Raw genomic sequence first — 19,125 nt, forward strand, 5'->3', positions numbered from 1 at the left:
CCCAGTGAAGGAGGCTTCTTGCGGAGCCTCTGAATTACATAAGATTATAGGTGAAATCTTGAATAGGATCCAGAATCTTTACAGGTGGGAAATTTCCTCTTGAAAGGATGGGCAGACCCGCCTGGAGCAGCTAGAACAGAAGATACTTCTTGAAAGAAAAACCGACCGGAAAAATAAAAACCAATACAGGCAGACCGACTGATTACAAAAAGAACAAACAAGTTGCTCACCCAGGAGACATCAAGGCAAGTGGATGGCAGATCCCCTCAGAGTAAACCCCCTTCCAAGACTAAGACTCAGTGGGAATAAATGCTCTGATTGGTGACCATGTTCATCACCGATAAAGGGAAGTGAGGGAAAAACAGCAAGGAAGTGGCAAGCTAAGCCCTACAACGTTCAATAAACTCCTGTGAACCCCGGGTGGAGACCTGGTTAGCCAACAGTGTGGCAAGACCTGGGGACTCTTGGGACCAGAGTCAGTGACATAGCCACAGAGGACTAGAGTGGAGAGTGAAGCATCCAGCTGATAAGAAGACAGGGCATATGCATAAGAACACCCACACTTGCAGATAATACCCACTTGACCTGGCTTCAATGACTGGATGATCACAGCTCAACCAGAAGAAGAAAGAAGAGGAAAAAAAGTAATCTGATACAATTGGATGCACTTGACCTACATCTAGGTCAAAAGAGGGAACAAATCTTTACAGCAAGGATCATTCCCACCCCCTCCATACACAGAGTAGACAGGGATGGGCAACTTGGACATTGGCTACCCAAAATGGGGGGCTACAAAGGCAAGAAGTGACTGCCTTACAAGCTTTCAAGAGGGAACCTAGATCCAGAGGGCATGGAGGAAGGTAGAATCTCCACTGAGTAGTATCCAATCTGTCTAGGCGGGGCTAATGAAAGAAATGTGCATAGGTCTCTTGTGATACCATAGTGAATAATTGTTATCAGGACTGCTTATGAGGGTTGTAAAGGGTTGGAAATGTAAAGGTAGACATTTTGTAGCAAGGAGGGGAGTGATTAACTTTTCAGTCTAGGAGCAGAGGTCCCTGGGGCCATGAAGGGAGAAGAGCGGAGAGCAGAACCCTACCCAGAGAAGCAGTGACGTCTGAGATGGAGGCAGAGACAATGATGTGGAGAGATGGAGCAGGTGGGGGCTTTAGACCCAGAGAGGGAGAGAGGCTATGTGCTGAACACCGGGGCTTGAGGTGGGGGGAGTGGTAGAACAGGGGGCAGGCTTGTAAGATATACCCTTTGGTTGGTTGATGATGCATGGAGGGGATTGTAACCATGGCAATGAAACAATATACAATAGGATAATTGTAAAACTAAGGTTCTCCCATGTAAACTATTACATAATTCACAATAAAACATTTAAAAAGAGATAATGGAATTTTGTCTACATACATTTTGAAACCTCCTCATGAAACCTGCTAAAGTGTGACCCTGTATAAGGTGGAAACCTGCCAGAGAAGGAAAATTCAAATATTTTCCACTAAAATGAGCAATAGAAAAGCAGTAAGACTGCACCCTGTTACCGGCAGAAAACTTGTGAGACCCAGAAAAACAGGACAATCACATCAAGTTCCAATTCTCACAGGTCTCACTATAGGCAAACAACTTACAAGTGCTGGATACAGTATATGCTATAGAATTACGCAGAAAAAGCAAGCATATCTGGGGTGTGGTGACACCTTACGTAGATCTTAAAGGATGGGCAAAAATGAATAGGAAGCATTGGTTAGGGCATCCTAAGAGGGAAAATCAAAAGGAGGAAAAACTAAGAGAAAATGGAAAACCACAAAGTTCATAACTGGTTACTAACAGAAACTTTGTAGAGTCATTGTACTAAACTCTAGCCGTCCCAGAGACTTTCTTCAGAAACTGCACCCTCTACTGAATTTGGTGTAGAATCTAACCATGCGTGGGTTTTTCTTCTTTTTGTTTGTTTTGCAACTGCCCAAGTGATTCTATTGAGCAGCCAGTTCATAAATGTCAATGCAAAAGAGTAAGGGTAGAGGTTAAGAAGCCACTAGATGAAGTTCTAGAATAGACTCTTAACGGGGTATAAAAGAGAGTCAGCAACAAGCAAATAAAGGCAGTGAGTGTACTGGCAATGATGCGGTTTAAAATATATGCATCAAAGAAGTTACCATCTGCTCTTGCCCAATACGCTCAATGCAACTTTCATACACATCAGTGATTTACATTGTCTGAGGACTTGGCGATGACTATGTGACTTTAGCTAACGTCCTTGCTCACACATGTTACACAGTTGCATGGAATCAGTACCCTTGCTAGCCTCACTATAGTTTGAATTTCATGAAAGACTATCATTCACCTTTGTCAGAAGCTCACCCAATGACAATGGTAAGGCCTATAGTTACTCTGTTTGTTTCCCGATCACTAGGCTTTTCCTCTTTCTTCCTCATGTACTGTATCTCCTGATGTCATGAGAAGATATTAGGTGCCATGCTGCCTAACCCACAACTTAGAAAGAGGGAATAAAATATTACCAGTATTAATGCCTTCAGTCAGTATCCAAGCTCCTGTTGTCTCTGCAGCTTTGACCAAACCTTGACTGAATACCTCTTTAAGTTTGGAGGGCATTTTAAAGTTCTGGATACCGCCATGGACGGAGATCACCAGCTTTGGCAATTCCATCTTCCACTCTTTCAACATTAAGTGTAACAGATGATCCAACTTGGTATCATAGGAAGTCCTAATATACTGCAAGACATGTTCATATACATCAAATAAAGTAACATATATGCCAGATATAGAAACAATTCGCACCCAGCAGGCAAATGAAATGGTCCAAACTTGGAAGCAAGTGACTGAGATTTCTTTAAAGCCTGGTCTTCACAAAATGGAAATATTTACTTTTCAATGATCCCACACTTCCTTGTAAGTTCCTTCTGGGAATTACAAGTCACTGCAGGAAAATTTCCTCTGGTTTTCAAGATTGGCCCATCAGGGTTTTCCAGAGGCTCTGATGTGAGGTAGAAAGACTTTAAACAACTGGCAAAAATCCCTACTTCAGTACATCAGCAAATAAAGAGGTTTGAGAAATGGGTGAAATGGAGCATTTTAATAAATTCTATCTTTTTCATATATATGACCATTGATGTGTAACTACACAATTTAAATTAAGATCAAGGAATATGAATCTCAAATTGATTATAAATTTTATATTCTATCCATTCATTTCTTTTATGTCTAATTACCCCACTGAAAACATTTTCTTCCAAAGTAAGTATTTTTCATGAAACAAGTTTTTTCTGACTAGTTAATGCATCCAAAAGAAACAAGCAATGAAGGAGATCCATATCATCAGGGAGTCCCTGAATCATTTGCATTTTGCATTGGATTCTGTTGTATAGTTGGCTTGTCTTTCCAGCAGATCCAGCCACCTAGGAAGCATTTAAATTATATACATATGATTTTGGAGTCCTGGTATGGCACTGCAGGTTAATGCACGAGACTGCAAAGTCAATTTTAACCGCATGGTCAGTGGTTCAAGCTCACCAGCTGCTCCTTGGAAACCCTATACAGAGTTGCTATGAGTCAAAACTGACTCGACAGTACTTAACAATAACAAATATGATTTGCTTCCTCAACCCTATACTAACTAACCACTAGCAAGGGTAAGTCTTGATTTACACTAAGAAATTAAGTCAATAAGAAACCATGAGTCATAAAACTAGGCCAAAAATAATCACATGCATAGTTCTTCATACATACAAACAAGAATTAGCACATTAACTTGTAGCATATGATGGCAATTTTAAGCAATTCTTTTATTAATCTTTGAACTTCTTAAAATATATTTCCTTTATTTCATAATTAAAATACTATAATTCCTGAATAGGGAGATGATGCAGCTGTCACAGAATGTGAGAGGCAGAAAGACACTAAGGATACCCAGGACTCAATTTACGAGTGGGGAAACTGAGCCACCAGGGCTTTGTTCAATGCTAAAGTTGTAGGAGTCTTGGTGTGGCGCTGTGGGTTAATGCACTGGACTGCAATGTCGGTATGAACCACAAGGTTCTCCTTGGAAAGGCTATACAGGTTCGCTATGGGTCAGAACACGATTCAAGGTCACTTACCAACAACAACAACAAAGTACTAGGAAAAAATACAAGGTGAACTTGCAGGCATAAGGCACCCTGATGGCACAGTAGTTGAAACATTCACTTGCTAACCAAACAGTTGGCAGTTAAAACACACCAGCATCTCTGAGGGAGAAAGATGTGTCAGTCTGCTTCTGTAAAGATTTTCAATCTAGGAAATCCTATAGGGCAATCTACTCAGCCCTATATGGTTGTTCAGAGTGGGTTTCATGACATGGTTAATGTTGCTCCAAATAATAAATTGGAGGGCAGAAGAAACAGATCCTTTTTAACATCTTCTCTTTCTCTCAATTATTTCTACCAAGTGCCCCTCTCTTTCTAATACGAGTATTTTTAGTCCAAGAAGACATTTCTCACTCCTCAAAATAATGGATAAAAAACCTTGACAAGGAGTCCTGGTGTCATGCTGCTGTAGGATTAGCACTGAACTGCAAGGTCAGAAGTTCAAACTCACCAGCTGCTCCTGAGAAACCCTCTACAGGATCGCTATGAGTCAGAACCCACTCAACGGTGCTTAACAACAACTTTAATAAACTAAATATTAACACTAGAGTCTTTTACTACACAATACCCAAACCCAAGAAACACACTCACTATACAGAACAGCTTGTGTCAAGGGCCACACAAAGACTATAAGTCAATGACTCATTGTTTCTTCTCTGATTTATTCTTTCCTCTTTACATCCTTTAAAGACAACAAACTTGCTAGGCTGAATCTTAGTAGCAAAAGGTCACCTCATATCCTTTGTAGAATAAAGTGGGAGGAGAAAATCCAGAATAGGAATGCAGCACGGGGGGCCAACAGAGCTCTTGCAAGCTTTCTCACAGCTCAACAAAGATATGAAATAAATCTGAAGTTCAATTCTCCATCTAAATATGAAAGATAGTCTCTTATCTTCTGCAAGATTGAAAAAAATGCCTTCAAGTACTGGCTGCAACATGAAGCCTAATGCTAAGCATGTTGTTGTTGTTGTTGTTAAGTGCCGTAGAGTTGATTCCAACCCACGGTGACCCTACATAGAGCTTCTGAGGGGCAGTGGGTGAGCTTGAACCACCAACCTTATGGTTCAAACTGACTTTGCAGTCCAACGCATTAACCCACAGCACCATAAAATCATGTTAATGATCAAGGATTCTGTCCAACCATATATTCGGTTCCCCTCCATACATCAAATACTTTCTTGACCTTTCTTGAAACATAGTCTCACTCCTCTGCCTCACCAGACACGTTTTTCAACTTTCAGATATCAGATTTGCTGTTCCTACTTTCAGAAAGTTTTCTTGATACTTCTCGCCACCAATTAAAATAGGAGTTACTGTCTCAATGCACTCTTAAATTCCTTTTACCAGCATCAAAATCATTTGTGTTAATTGTGTATTTGTTTCCCACACTAGAATGTAAACAACATTAGCACATGAAACACTTTATGCTCTTTGAAGAGTACCAAAGTGTGAGGACCCAATAAAGATTTCTTGGATGAATAAAAAAGTGAGCAAATGAAGATTATTTAAAAAAAGCACAGAAGCAAAGGATGAAAATGAAAATTGAATGGAAAAAACTGCCTCCAGAATTCCATAGTGTCGGCTCCCTAAAATTATTGAAAAGGGGAATGAGGACAGTTTTCTTGCCAATTACAGAAAATATCAACACATAAAGTTATATCTAAGAGGACTAATAACTGGAATTGGAGATTATTAGAGAAGTGTCTTATGATTGTACTATTAGGAGTTATCATTTCAAGTCCATCAAAGCTAAGGGTACCAGGTGATTCAAATCTTTCCACCTGTAGTTACCCTATGAAAATCTGTCTCTGTCTAATAAAGCCACTGGTGGTTAACATGCTCAAGAGAAAACACATTTTAATGCTAATTACATGCAAAATTAGTATGTTAACTACAGTAGAGACATTGGACAGGAAAGACCAAGCACTCATTTAGTGGGTACAGAAAGAAATTCTCCTATTTCCTTCTCAGGATAGCCCCATCCAAGCACTCAGCAGGTGTGTTCAGGCCCAAGTTACTGGTAATTATTTTAGTCATGCTTCAGCTAAAAACCTCCTTTTTTTTTTTTTTTTCAGTCCTTAAAAAAAGACAGCCTCATTACATCTCATTACAAGTGTCTCAAGGACAACATGGTATTCTCTTCTGCAGAGGATCTAACCTTACCAAAAGAGGTCAAATATAGAGCTGATCATACCACACTGGGGAAAGGTACAACACCCCTTAGACACAAAGAGAAAGGTAAAGCTATTATTTTTGTCAAAGGTCCATACCTTTTATCACATTTGCAAACCAAGTTTTATTGTCTGCAATTTGGTAATAGTAACACATCTGGAAACTATTCATCATTAAAAATGAGCAAAACCATTTGGGTTATTAGCAAACCTTGGAATGGTAGATGTGATCTCCATCTTGGAAATTAATAGTGCCAAAAGTATCTGTAGGGCTTTTTGTTGTGTGTTTTTCAACAGACCATTGTTCATTTTCATCATTGATGGAAGCTGAAATGGTCCAGGGATAAGCTATTCCAGGATGATCTCCAATCAATCGTCCACAGTAACACCTTAAATTCAGGATAAAAAACAATTTCAGAGTAAAATACAGATGCAATTCTTCTACATTTTTCTAAGGTAATGCATAGATGACATAAATAAACAATTTTTCTAGACTTCACATTAAGATTTACGTGTGCACTGACTATGAACCACAAGGTTGACACTTCAAACTCCTTAGAAACTCGACACAGGTTCACTACAAGTCAGAACCTACTGGAAAACACTTAACAATAGCAATTTATATTTAATAGGTAAAATAACTACTTAAAATTTTAATTCATATATACATTATATAGGAATATTAAATATAAATAAACACACAAAAAGATTTATATGCATTGAAACACATATAAACTTTTTGTGTGTGTTTAATGACTCGACAGCACGTAACAACAACAACAACGTATACTTATATGAGTCCTGGTGTGGCTGTAGGATAAGCACAGGACTGCAAGGTCGGTTTGAACAATGAAGTCGGCGGTTCAAACTCACTAGCTGTTCCTCAGAAGCCCTATACAGGGTTGCTATAAGTCAAACCTACTTGACATCAGTTAACAAAAACAACAATGTATGTTTAATTTAGAGAGAGAGAGAAAGAGAGAGAGTCCTGGTGTAGTGCTATAGGACAAGCTCTGGACTGCTAACTGCAAAGTTGGCAATTTAAAATTACCAGTTACTCCTCAGAAACCCTATACAGAGTCATTGAGTCAGAACTGACTCAATAGTACTTAACAAAAACAACATACGTATTTTTAATATATACAAATTTAACAGATAAACATATATTTATTATGTATTTAAATATATTTTTAATAGATTGCCCCTGGTAGTGCAGTGTGTTAAGCACTGGGCTACCAACCAAAAGCTCAGGTGTTCAAACCGACCAACTGCTCCATGGAAGAAGATGAGACTGTCTGCTTTTGCAAAGATTTAGTTTCCGAAAGCCTATGGAGCAGTATACTATGTCTTAAAGGTTTGATGCATCGGAATTGACTCTATGGTAGTGGATTTGGTTTGGTCTGATAATAAATGAAAAGTAGAAACATAAAGAAGTTAAATGACTTTCCCAAGGTCATATAGCTTAAAGGATAAAGTCAGGATTCAGAGACAAAATTCTGATTCCAGACTTAGAGATATGCTAGAAATACCAGCAGGAATAACATCACTGGAAAGAAAAATAAAAAAGACAAATGAATCATAAATGAATTCATGTTTGTATAAATAAACTTTAATTTTGAAGAAAAATAAATAAAAATTGCATGTATATGTAAAAATAGAACTCTTGATGGAAAAGAAATGTGAAAGAGACTAACTACAAACATAAATAAATAATAGATTAATATGTACATAATAAACTTTTGAAGATAGCTAGGTGGGTTAATGCGCCAGACTGAAAAGCTGTTTGAACTGCAAGGTCAATGGGTCAAGCTCACCAGCCGCTCCTTGGAAACCCTATACAGGGTCACTATGAATCGGAACCAACTCGATGGCATTTAACAACAACAAATACATTCCTGCAAGAAGTCCTGGGTGGCATTGTGGGTTAATGTGCTGGACTGTAATGTTGGTTGAACAACGTTGGTTGGTGGTTCAAGCTCACCAGGCTCTCCTCAGAAACCCTATACGGTGTCGCTATGGGTCGGAATTGACCCGACGGCACTTAACAACAACGGCAACATATATTCCTGGATAGCATTATTAATTTTGAAAAATATTCAGTAAATAAGCATAAGTTATACTATGCCACAAAATAAACTAAGCAAGTTAAAAGGTTAAACCTTTTAAAAATTGATAATATGTAAAAACTAACAGAAAATATCATACTACACTCATTATATTTGTGGAAGTATGATGAACTTCTCATCTTTGATGAATTAGAAAATAAAAAGAAAAATTGACATTTAAATATTTAAAGGAACTTTAAAACTTCTATTATATTCAGTGAAAAATTGAAATTTGTTCAGTGAAAAAAATATATTTACATACTGAGAAATTATTCGCATCAAATATACAAGATTATATACTTGCTACAATGAATTTACTTAACTTTGCAAATGATTCAGGATAAAGGAAAAATAAATAATTCCAAGGTAAATGTTTGTGCTTGCTTGAATTGTGAATTGAAGCAATTTTGAGACATGTGTACTAATTTTAGCTAAATATTTTTAAACCATAACACTAAAGTGGATGTTAAATTTATTAAATATTTTTCTAATTTAGAAATTCATCCTGATCAAACAATTCAAGAATCACAAAAGCCAATTATATGCAAGATTATACTTGTCATAACACTAAATGTAATAGAGAAAAAAAATTTAAAGTCACCTATTTTTCTTAGAGTAATTAATAAAATGTGGCACATTAACACAATAGAATTTTAGGTGTTGGTGCTTTTGAAAACTTTTTCCTTTTCAATTTTTCTCTAATATTGCTGTTATATGATCTTTTTCAATAACATGTAATATGATAAGACTGAAGTCAATTAGTGATTCATAATACCTTGTTATTCCAGGAATCAAAAATATATCCCATGAACTAAAGGAAAAAGTCCAAACTATTTTTTCTGGCCACTATATCAGCAGTTCGAAACTACCAGCCGCTCCGCGGGAGAAAGATGAGGCGTTCTGCTCCCATAAAGATTTACAGCCTTGGAAACCCTGTGCAGGGTCGCTATGAGTCGGAACCGACTCCACGGCACTTAACAACAACAACAATATAGTAGTAAGCCACTATAGCTTATCTCTCCTGATGTTTACAACCAACATCTCAATGTTATTGTTGTTAGGTGTCATCGAGTTGATTCCAACTCATAGTGACCCTGTATAGGGTTTCTGAAGCTATAAATCCTTACAAGAGTAGAAAGCTTCCTCTTTCTACCATTAATCGGCAGGTGGGTTTGAACTGCTGACTTTGTGGTTCACAGTCCAGTGCTGACTACAGCACCACACTAGAAGCAGGCTGCTAACAAGCCTTCTTCCAATCCTAATACTGTATTTTTCATATAATCCAGTTTCTCAAATTATTTGCTCAGCATACATATTGAATGTCTGTCTGTTTGTTGTACATGGTAGTTTATGTGCTCCTGTAATGCTGGAAGATATGCCACTGGTATTTCAAATACCAGTGTCACCCATGGTGGACTGGTTCAGTGGAGTTTCCAGATTAAGAAAGATGAGGAAGAAGGAATAGGCAGTCCATTTATGAGGGATTAGCCATTGAAAACCTTATGAACAGCAGTGGAACACTGTGTGATATAGTGTTGGAAGATGAGCCCCTCAGGTTGGAAGACACTCAAAATACACCTGGGGAAGAGCTGCCTCCCCAAATTAGAATCGTCCTTAATAACATGGGTGGAATAAAGCATTCCAAGAATTCAATTGCTAATGGAGCACTCCTCACAATGAAAAAAAAAAAAAAAAGTTGTAAATATCCATTAATAATCAGAACATGAAATGTCCAAAATGTGAATAAAGGTAAAGTAAAAATCATCAGGAATGAAATGGAACACATCAAGATGGATATCCTAGGCAGTAATAAGCTGAAATTAACTGATACTGGCCACTTTTAATTGAACAATCATGTGATATGGTTTACTATGCTATGAATGACAAATTCAAGAGGAATGGAGTCAAATTCATAACCTAACAGAACATTTCAATACAATGCTGTCTGTGATAATATCTATACTTCTACAAAGAATTACCAGTTAAAACAATTATTATTCAAGTTTACACACCAACCACTAAATCCAGTGAAGAAACTGAAGAATTCTACCAACTTTTTCAGTCAGTCTGAAATTGATCAAATATGTAATCATGAGGCATTGATAATTTCTGGTGATTGGAATGCAAAAGTTGGAAACAGGATCAGTTGTTGGAAAAGATGGCTTTGGTGGTAGAAATGAAACTGGAGGATGTATAATAGAATTTTGCAAGACCAATGACTTATTTCTTGTAGATACTTTTTTCCAGTAACATACAAGCTGATTATGGAATACACCAAATCAAACTGACTACATCTGTGGGAAGAGACAATGGAGAAGTTCAATATCATCAGGCAAAAGAAGCCAAATATCACCAGCCAACTATGGAACAGAGCATCAACTCCTCATATGCAAGTTCAGGTTGAATTTGAAGAAAATTAAAATAAGTCCACAAGAGCCAAAATATGAACTTGAGTATATTCCACTAGAAGTTAGAGGCCATCTCAAGTGCAGATTTGACACGCTGAATACTAATGACTGAAGACCAGAAGACTTGTGAGATGACATCAAGAGCATGATACATGAAGAAAGCAAAAGGTCATTTAAAAGACAGGAAAGAAAGAAAAGACTCAAGTGGATGACAGAAGAAACTTGCTCTTAAACATAGAATAGCTAAGGCAAACGGAAGAAATTACTATGTAAATGAGCTGAATGGAAAATTCCAAAGGGCAGCTCTAGAAGACAAAATAAAGTACAAGGGTGAGTCAAAAATTATTTGCATTTCCAGTGATATTAAAATGCCTGTCCACGTTCACGGCTAAAGACAACATCTAAATTTGAAAACAATTTAAACTGATTTCTCTATGCAAATGCATACTGTATATGAAGTATTAAAAACTCATTAAGTGCTAAAGCACCATATCAGCATGGGTTGCTGGTGCTATATTGCAATTGTGACTCCTTAAAAATGTATCTTGATATTTCGAGTATATCCTATCAAACAATAGCATTGATATCACACACAAGGAAAATTTTGCTGAAGATAAATTTAAAAATGGTTGCAGCAGTACACTGACAAGATGCTACCAGAAATTCAAGTCAGATTTGAAGAAGACATGGAATGAGGCTATCATTACTGATGTTAGATGAATCTTGGCGGAAAGCAGAGAGTGTCAGAAAGATGTTTACTTCTGTTTGATAGACTATGCAAAAGCATTAGACTGTGTCGATCATAATAAACTATGGATAACATTGCAAAGAATGGAAATTCCAGAGCACTTAATTGTGTTCGTGCAGAACCTGTACATAGACATGAAGAAGTCATTCAAACAGAACAAGGGGGGTTCTGAATGGTTTAAAATGAGGAAAGATGTGTGTTAGGGTGCTCAGTGGTAGAACTGTCCATGGGGAGTACCCACCTATCTATCTTGTAGTGGAGGCTTTCATGGCGCTATGATGCTGAGCAGGATTCAGCAGAGCTTCTAGGCTAAGACAGACAAGGAAGAAAGGCCTGATGATCTACTGCAGTCAGTGGAAACTCTGGCTCTCAGAGGTCCACGGCTGCCATAAATTGGAGGCTAACAGTAACTACTCCTGGTGTGGCACTGTCGGATCAGCACTGTACTGTGATCCATAAGGTCTGCAGTTCAAACCCACTAGCCGCTCTTCTGTACACGGTCACTATGAATCAGAACTGATTTGAAGGCACTTAACAACAACAGTAACAAGAACTAGAGGCTCGTTCTGAGATTTGAACTTAAAAAGTTACCAATTCTCTCCCAAATGATTTTATACATTTAATTAAATTACCATTAAAACCCCAAAGGATTTTTCAGGGAACTTGACAAGTTAATTCTAAAAATCACATGGATGTCTATGTGTCCAAATGGGTCAGACACTTCTTTTTAAAAAAAAAATAAAGCATAGAGGACTTTCCCCATCAAAATATATGTCAAAGTTGTAATAATTAAACAGAGTGGTGTCTGACAAAAGCAGAGAAGCAGATCAATGGTGCTGGAAAGAAAACTCAGAAACAGAGCCAGACGCCTATGGGAACTTGGTCTATCACAAAGATGACATCATAAATAGACCAAACATGAAAAAGACTTCAGTAATTTGTACTGAGCTCTCCATATTGAAAAAAATCAAACTAGGTCCTTAGTCACTAGCAAAAAAATACAAGTTTTTAGCAGTTTCTTAATTGTATGGAAATCTTTTTCACTCTGGGTCATATGAGACCCTGGGATTGGCAGGATTCTGACAGGTCTCCGAGAGGTCTTGAAGAATAAGGTTGGAAATAAGAAGGTTAATGAAGTTTTTCACATCTTTTCTATATATTTTCATGTTTGCTTGAAATTCTAATAAATTTTTAAATAATTACTAAAAAGAAAGGAAAAAATAATTTGAGGGAAAGACAGAATGATCAGCTATCTGTGGATGATGGTTTGCTTCCCCTATGATTTGCTCAACTTTGTATTTGGAACTTTTTTTTTTTTTTTTTTTGCAGAAATTAATTTGGCATCTGTTCAGTCCATAATATAAAGCCCAGAATTAAGGAAATGTCAATTCCTTTCCCTTAAAAATCAGACAGGTAAAACACAGATACGAATACATAGCTTAACAGGCAAGTCAATGTTAAAATGTATATTGCATTAGTCATTTTCGCTCATAAGCTCAATAAGTATTCGGTTCACATCACATACAGCACAATTCACTATCCAAACAGAGTGCATATATACATAATAGATGAGGTAGGTATTTAAATGAGAATAATGCTTTACAAGTGTTTCTATTTTCAATTCAAGTAATCCACTACATTTAAATAAACACCCCAAAATTCTCACTTCTTTTTGAAACTTCCCTTGGAAAAGTGAATAGAATGAACTTGTAAAGCTCTTTCACTGAGTTCATGAAGAAACTGTCTCAATTAGTGTTAAATAATGATTAAATAAGTAACAGTATTTAACTATGTCTTACCTGATTAAATTCTGGCAGATTTGGCACCCTCCAGTACATCTAAATTAATGAAATAAAAACCTCAGTTAGTTTAATGGCAGATGTGAAAACATATGTAATGTTGGCACAGTAAATATCTGTTATCTTCTGTGGTTTGGAAATCAGGGTTTGCAGAAAACCCAAATATCACTTCCCAAATGTTTCCATATTTCAGTTACCAAACAGCAGCAACTGTCTTTGAATTATGGTTTTAGCAAAGAATGTTAAAAATTCCATGGACTGTCAGAAGAAGAAGAAAATCTGTGTTAGGGAAAACACAGCCAGAGTGCTTCTTTGAAGCAAGGATGGTGAGATTTTTGTCTCACATACTTTGGATATATTATCAGGAGGGACTAGTCCCTGGAGAAGGACATCATGCTTGGCAAAACAGAAGGTCATCAAAAAAGAGGAAGACCTCTAACAAGACAGATTGACACCGTGGCTACAACAATGTGCCCAGAAGTAGGAATGACCACAAGGATGACACATAACCAGTCAGTGCTTCCTTAAGTTGTATACAGGGTCACTATGAGTCAGAGCCAACTCAACAGCACCTAATAACAACAACAGTGATGTAATTCATAGAACACTTAACTAAGAATTTAATTAACAAAGCACAATACCTGGATTACAATCTCATTTGATTTGGCAATGCCTGTCAACATTAGTTATTACATCTGGGAATAAGTTCTGACCTGTAAGATTCCTCAAATGATTATCTGAGATAATATATGCAAAATATCTTACATTGTAGTATGTATAGCGCTGTAGGATAAACACTTGACCACAAGGTCGGTTGAATCGAAAGTTTGGCAGTTGAAACTCACCAGCCGCTCCTTAGAAAGCCTATACAGGGTCGCTATGAGTCTGAATCGACTCAACAGCACTTAACAACAACAAACAAAATTATAATTATTAAATTATAATAACAGAATTCTTGAAAACCAAGTAACAAAATATAAGTAAGACCTTAAAATATTATCAATATAAGGGAGAGTTGATGTAATTATGATTATTATCCTTAATAATACTTTTTTTATGATTCAGAAGAAACTTCCGGATTTAGGGGGTTAATATTATATCATCAATTAAATCTTAGGTATGAAGAAGTTCTAACAAAGGACTCAAGGTTACTCTAAATTATTCAGAAACTAGAATTCAGTCCTTCACTTCTCCTTCCTATCCCGGTCTTTTGGGAATTTCCTTTCTCAGAAGCTTCATTTTAACAAATTAAAAATGAGAAGGAAAAGAAAACTATCACCGAGTCTATCAGATTTGTTTCTTGTTGTTGTTAAGTGCCATCGAGTCAGTTCCAACTCATAGAGACCCATTATAGGGTTTCCCAGGAGCAACTGGTGAGTTTGAACTGCTGGCCTTGTAGTTCAAACTGACCTTATGGTCCAGTGCTTATCCTACAGCACCACACCAGCACTCTGAAGTCTTGGTTTAAGAGCTACAAAAAAAATCAATCAAAAACATTAGTAAAGACAACAACTACAGAATGACGTACATGGCAGCATCAACCTGAGCTCAGTAGAAAAATGGATGAGTCAAGAACAGAATAAAATTATAAGAACAGAGGATCTGGGAGGTCAGTCTACGATCAAAACAATTACAATGTGAAAAAAGGTAAACACAGAGGAACAGAGATCCAGGTGGTGAGAAGGTCAGGTAGATTACTGGGTAAAGTAGACTATCTTAAATGGAGGGAAGAACTAATGGAATATAAGGTAACCACAATGGCGTTGGGGTGGGGGGTTTACTTTGGGTGTTGGGGAGGGCAATACAAGAAGTGGGGAGGAGGCAGAAGAACAAGATAGATAAGGGAACACTGAGTCAGGTTTGCATGGCCTAGTGGGACAAAGGGAAATAGTGATGCATACTCAACCTTGGAACAACAGGACTCTGGGATACAGGGATCTAGGTATAGCTTGAAGAGGGTAAATAATACTAAAATCCTTGACTGCCTTATTAATATTAGTTTCCCTTGCCTACTATTGTAAAACAGACACTTGAGTGGGATAGAAAGGAATGTTGGGAAACATGATTTGAGAAAACTTGTAAGCCCGCCTTCAGCCTATAACTGATTGGAATACCTAAAAGGGGTTGTACAACTTGCCCAGTGACAGAGGCCTCATGCAAAGCCTTCACAGAGTATAGGACCTTAGGTGGAATCCTGAGTCCCATCCACAACCTTATGAGGTGAGACATTCCCAATAGAAAGGACAAGCAGACTGGAACAGCTACAGTGACAGATGTTGCATCTTCATGATGAACCTGACCTATACTCAGAGCGGTAGTTACTCTAAATACCAACAGAGAGGGAAAGAGTCTTCAAATCAAGTTTCAATGTTATCCGCTCTGTACACAGGGTAGATAGGGATGGGCAACTTAGACATTGGCTACCTAAAATGAGGGGGCAATTAATGCACGAAGTGACTGGCTTACAAGGTTTCAAGAGGGAGCTTAGTTTAAGAGGGTGGGGGGAAAGAAAGAGTCCCCACTGAATAGCTGTCATCTTGTCTAGATGGTTCTGGTGAAAAGAGATGGGGATAAGATTTGTAAGATTCAACAGTGAATAACTGTCATCATGACTAATCGCGACTGTCACAATTGTAAAGGTAGAAGTTTTGTAAAAAAAAGGGGAGTGGTTAGTCTTGCAGTCCAGAAACAGAAGACCCTAGGACCATCAAGAGAGGAACACACAAATAGAATGTGCCATCTTATCCAGAGAAGCAGCAGTGCCAGAGATGGAGGCAGAGATGGGGGCATGGAGAGGGGGAGTGGCTGAGAACTCTAGATTCATGGACTAAGAGAAGGACTAAGAGCTCATGGCCAGGAGCAGACTTGCAGAATGTGCCCTTTGGAGATGTAAATTATTATACATGCCTGAGTGGGTTTTTTCGTTTGTGTGTTTTTTTAAAAAGCTAAAGTGGATAGAGAAAAATGCTGTTAACTGATGGTACATGGAAGGGATTATAATCAATGTAGTGAAACAAGGTGTATGATTTGTTGAATGTAAAACTGATGATATGCCCTGTAAACTTTCACTTAATCCTCAATAAAAACCTTTAAAAAAAAAAAATTAGTAAAGAAGATAAACTACGATTCTGAAAATCCTTAGGAGGATCTAAGGGAAAAGTTGGTGTAAAAAGAATAACCATAGTCATCCTTTAGCTTTTGTTTTATACTCTCCCAAAAATAGGGACTGCTTTTTTTCCCCTATAAAATGTAAAATATCTTTGACCATTCAAGAATTATGATCATTGATATATCTTCTTGAGTCTATGGGCTAATGGCTTGAAGTTTATCCTTTACATAAGGTTCCTGGTAATTGTAAAGATGATTTTCCATTAACAGAAGCAAAGAAGCTTCATGAACTCAATCGGCTGCCCACTGCAGCCACCATCACTTTATGAGGTACCATAAAAGACAAAGCGGGGGAAACAAGGTTACTTTGGTATTCTGAAAACATTTTGTGAGCACATAAAATGAGAACTTCCTAACACAGAGCTTACAAACCATTAAGTAATTCAACAAAGGTGGGACTAGTAAATATTTAACAACGGGAAAGAGCACTGAGCTTCAATCATCCCCAAAAGACTACAATTTCAAGGATCCTACGAAGTTCCCCTTCATAATCTTAAAGTTGCAATTTCTAAGCTTCAGATGAATATAAAGTCAAATGCTCAATGAATATAAAAAAAGTTGTTGTTGTTAGGTGCCGTCGAGTCGATTCCAACCCAAGGAGCAGCTAGTAAGCTTGAACCACAGACCTTGCAATTAAAACAACTTTCCAGTCTGACGCATTAACCCTCAGCACCACATTAGGACTCCGTATAAAAAGAGTAGTACCCCTAATTAAAATATTGCCTTTCCTTTTCCTCAGTCATTTTGGGGGCGGGGTGGGTGGTGTGTGGCAAAAGCAATGCCACTCAATCTGAATTTCATGGACTTGATTAACCCGAGGAATTTTCCATAGTCCTTTCTCCCCCTATTTTTCACTAGCTGCTTTTTTGAACTTTGTTCTGCAAGTAGAGTTTCCAAAGGGCTGTCAAGAACTCAGAGGACTCAATCTTGATTCATTCCATTTTGCTGCCCATTATCTATTCAGATGAAAAGTCTGTGAGATGAAAATGGAAAAAAAATAATAAAACCACAGGTCTTTACAACGGAGTACAGTGGACTAAAACACCCCAAAGAACCATCATATCCACATTTCAGTTGGGGAAAAGAAACACTGACAGTAAACATCAGCCTTCAATAATTGTCAATTATTTACCCAAACCTCACAGAAATAGATATTTCCCTGACATCTTGCCCCGTTGTTCCCATCAACAAAAACAAGTGCATCAAAAGGGAAAGACTGGAATGAAATACATCACAACGTTAACAGCGTCTCTATCCGGTGATGTAATTATAACTGTTTTCTTCTTCATTAGTTCATACAACAGATATTTCTCAAGTGCCAATTTACTATGCGCCAGACACTGTCTTAGACATGGAGGTTGAACTGAGGTGCAATTAACAAGGTTCCTGTTCTTACCAAAATTTCTACAATGACAATGTATTCCTTTTATAAAAAGAAATAAAATGATTACAAATAAATAAACACTGCTGTTATTGCTGTTGTTAGGTGCTGTCAAGTTGGTTCCCATCATAATGACCTAAGAACAACAGAATGAAGCACTGCCCGGTCTTGGGCCACCTTCTCAATTGATACACTCGAGCCCATTGCTGCTGCCACTGCTGAGTCATCCCATTGGGGGTCTTCTTTCTAAACACTACTTTGTAAATACTATTTCTATTGTATTGTACTGTTAAGTGTTGTTGAACTGGTCCTGACTCATAGTGACCCTGTATAGGAGTTTCAAGGTACAGCTGGTGGGTTTGAACCACCAGCCTTCTGGTTAGCAATCCAGTGCTTACTCTACAGCACTATACCAGGTACTTCTATGTTGTTATTGTTAAGTGCTGTCTAGTCGGTCTTGACTCATAGTGTCCCTTTGTAGGATTTCCAAGGAGCTGCTGGTAAGTTTGGAGTCCTGGTGTGGCACTGTAGGTTAACGTGCCAGACTGCAAAGCCGTTTGAACTGAAAGGTCAGCAGTTCAAGTTCACCAGCTGTTCCTCAGAAACCCTATACAGGGTCACTGTGGATCGGAATTGACTCGGTGGAACTTCACAACAACAACAACTGGTAAGTTTGAACCAACAACCTTGCAATTCAAACCGACCTTGCAATCCAGCACAGCGTCACGTAGATAATGTCAAATCCTCTAATCAGGCATATCTCTAACTAGGTTTTCACCAACAATCCTCCAAAGAATGCTACTTTTAAAGAAATTAATTAAAAATTGTACCTGTGAGGGTCTTTTGAGCTGGGTATCACTTTGTTGCATTCTCTCTTGTCAAATACTCCTTCAATCCAGGATTTCTGGGACTGAACAGAAAGTATAGTCATTATTATAACAGTCTGATTAAGTCAAAAGGCACTATAGTTACAGGGGCTCAGACAGGCAAGGGGTATTTAATATCATCAACACTAACTAAAATGTCGAGGCCAAGCTTAATAGGCTCCTATAGCGTAGTGGTTACGAATCGGGCTGCGAACCTTAAGGTCAGCGGTTCGAAACTACCAGCCGCTCCGCGGGAGAAAGATGAGGCTTTCTACTCCCGTAAGGATTTACACCCTCGGAAACCCTGTACAGGGTCGCTATGGGTCGGAAC

At 37.9% G+C, this 19,125-nt stretch overlaps 1 protein-coding gene across 1 annotated transcript in view; it reads right to left on the reverse strand.

Annotated features, from left to right (window-relative positions):
* The window catches only part of TRPM6 (transient receptor potential cation channel, subfamily M, member 6), a 178,452-nt gene extending 159,593 nt beyond the window's left edge, over positions 1-18,859 (reverse strand). Inside the window, exons 1-4 of the mRNA XM_006835005.1 lie at positions 18,759-18,859; positions 13,380-13,418; positions 6,531-6,708; positions 2,526-2,739 (exon numbers count right to left, since the gene is read on the reverse strand). Of these exons, the coding sequence (XP_006835068.1) occupies positions 2,526-2,739; positions 6,531-6,708; positions 13,380-13,418; positions 18,759-18,859 (532 nt within the window). The remainder of the gene's footprint in view (positions 1-2,525; positions 2,740-6,530; positions 6,709-13,379; positions 13,419-18,758) is intronic.
* Positions 18,860-19,125: the final 266 nt, after the last annotated feature.

The sequence above is a fragment of the Chrysochloris asiatica genome, unplaced genomic scaffold, assembly GCF_000296735.1.
Source record: "Chrysochloris asiatica unplaced genomic scaffold, ChrAsi1.0 scaffold00014, whole genome shotgun sequence".
NCBI classification, from domain to species: domain Eukaryota; kingdom Metazoa; phylum Chordata; class Mammalia; order Afrosoricida; family Chrysochloridae; genus Chrysochloris; species Chrysochloris asiatica.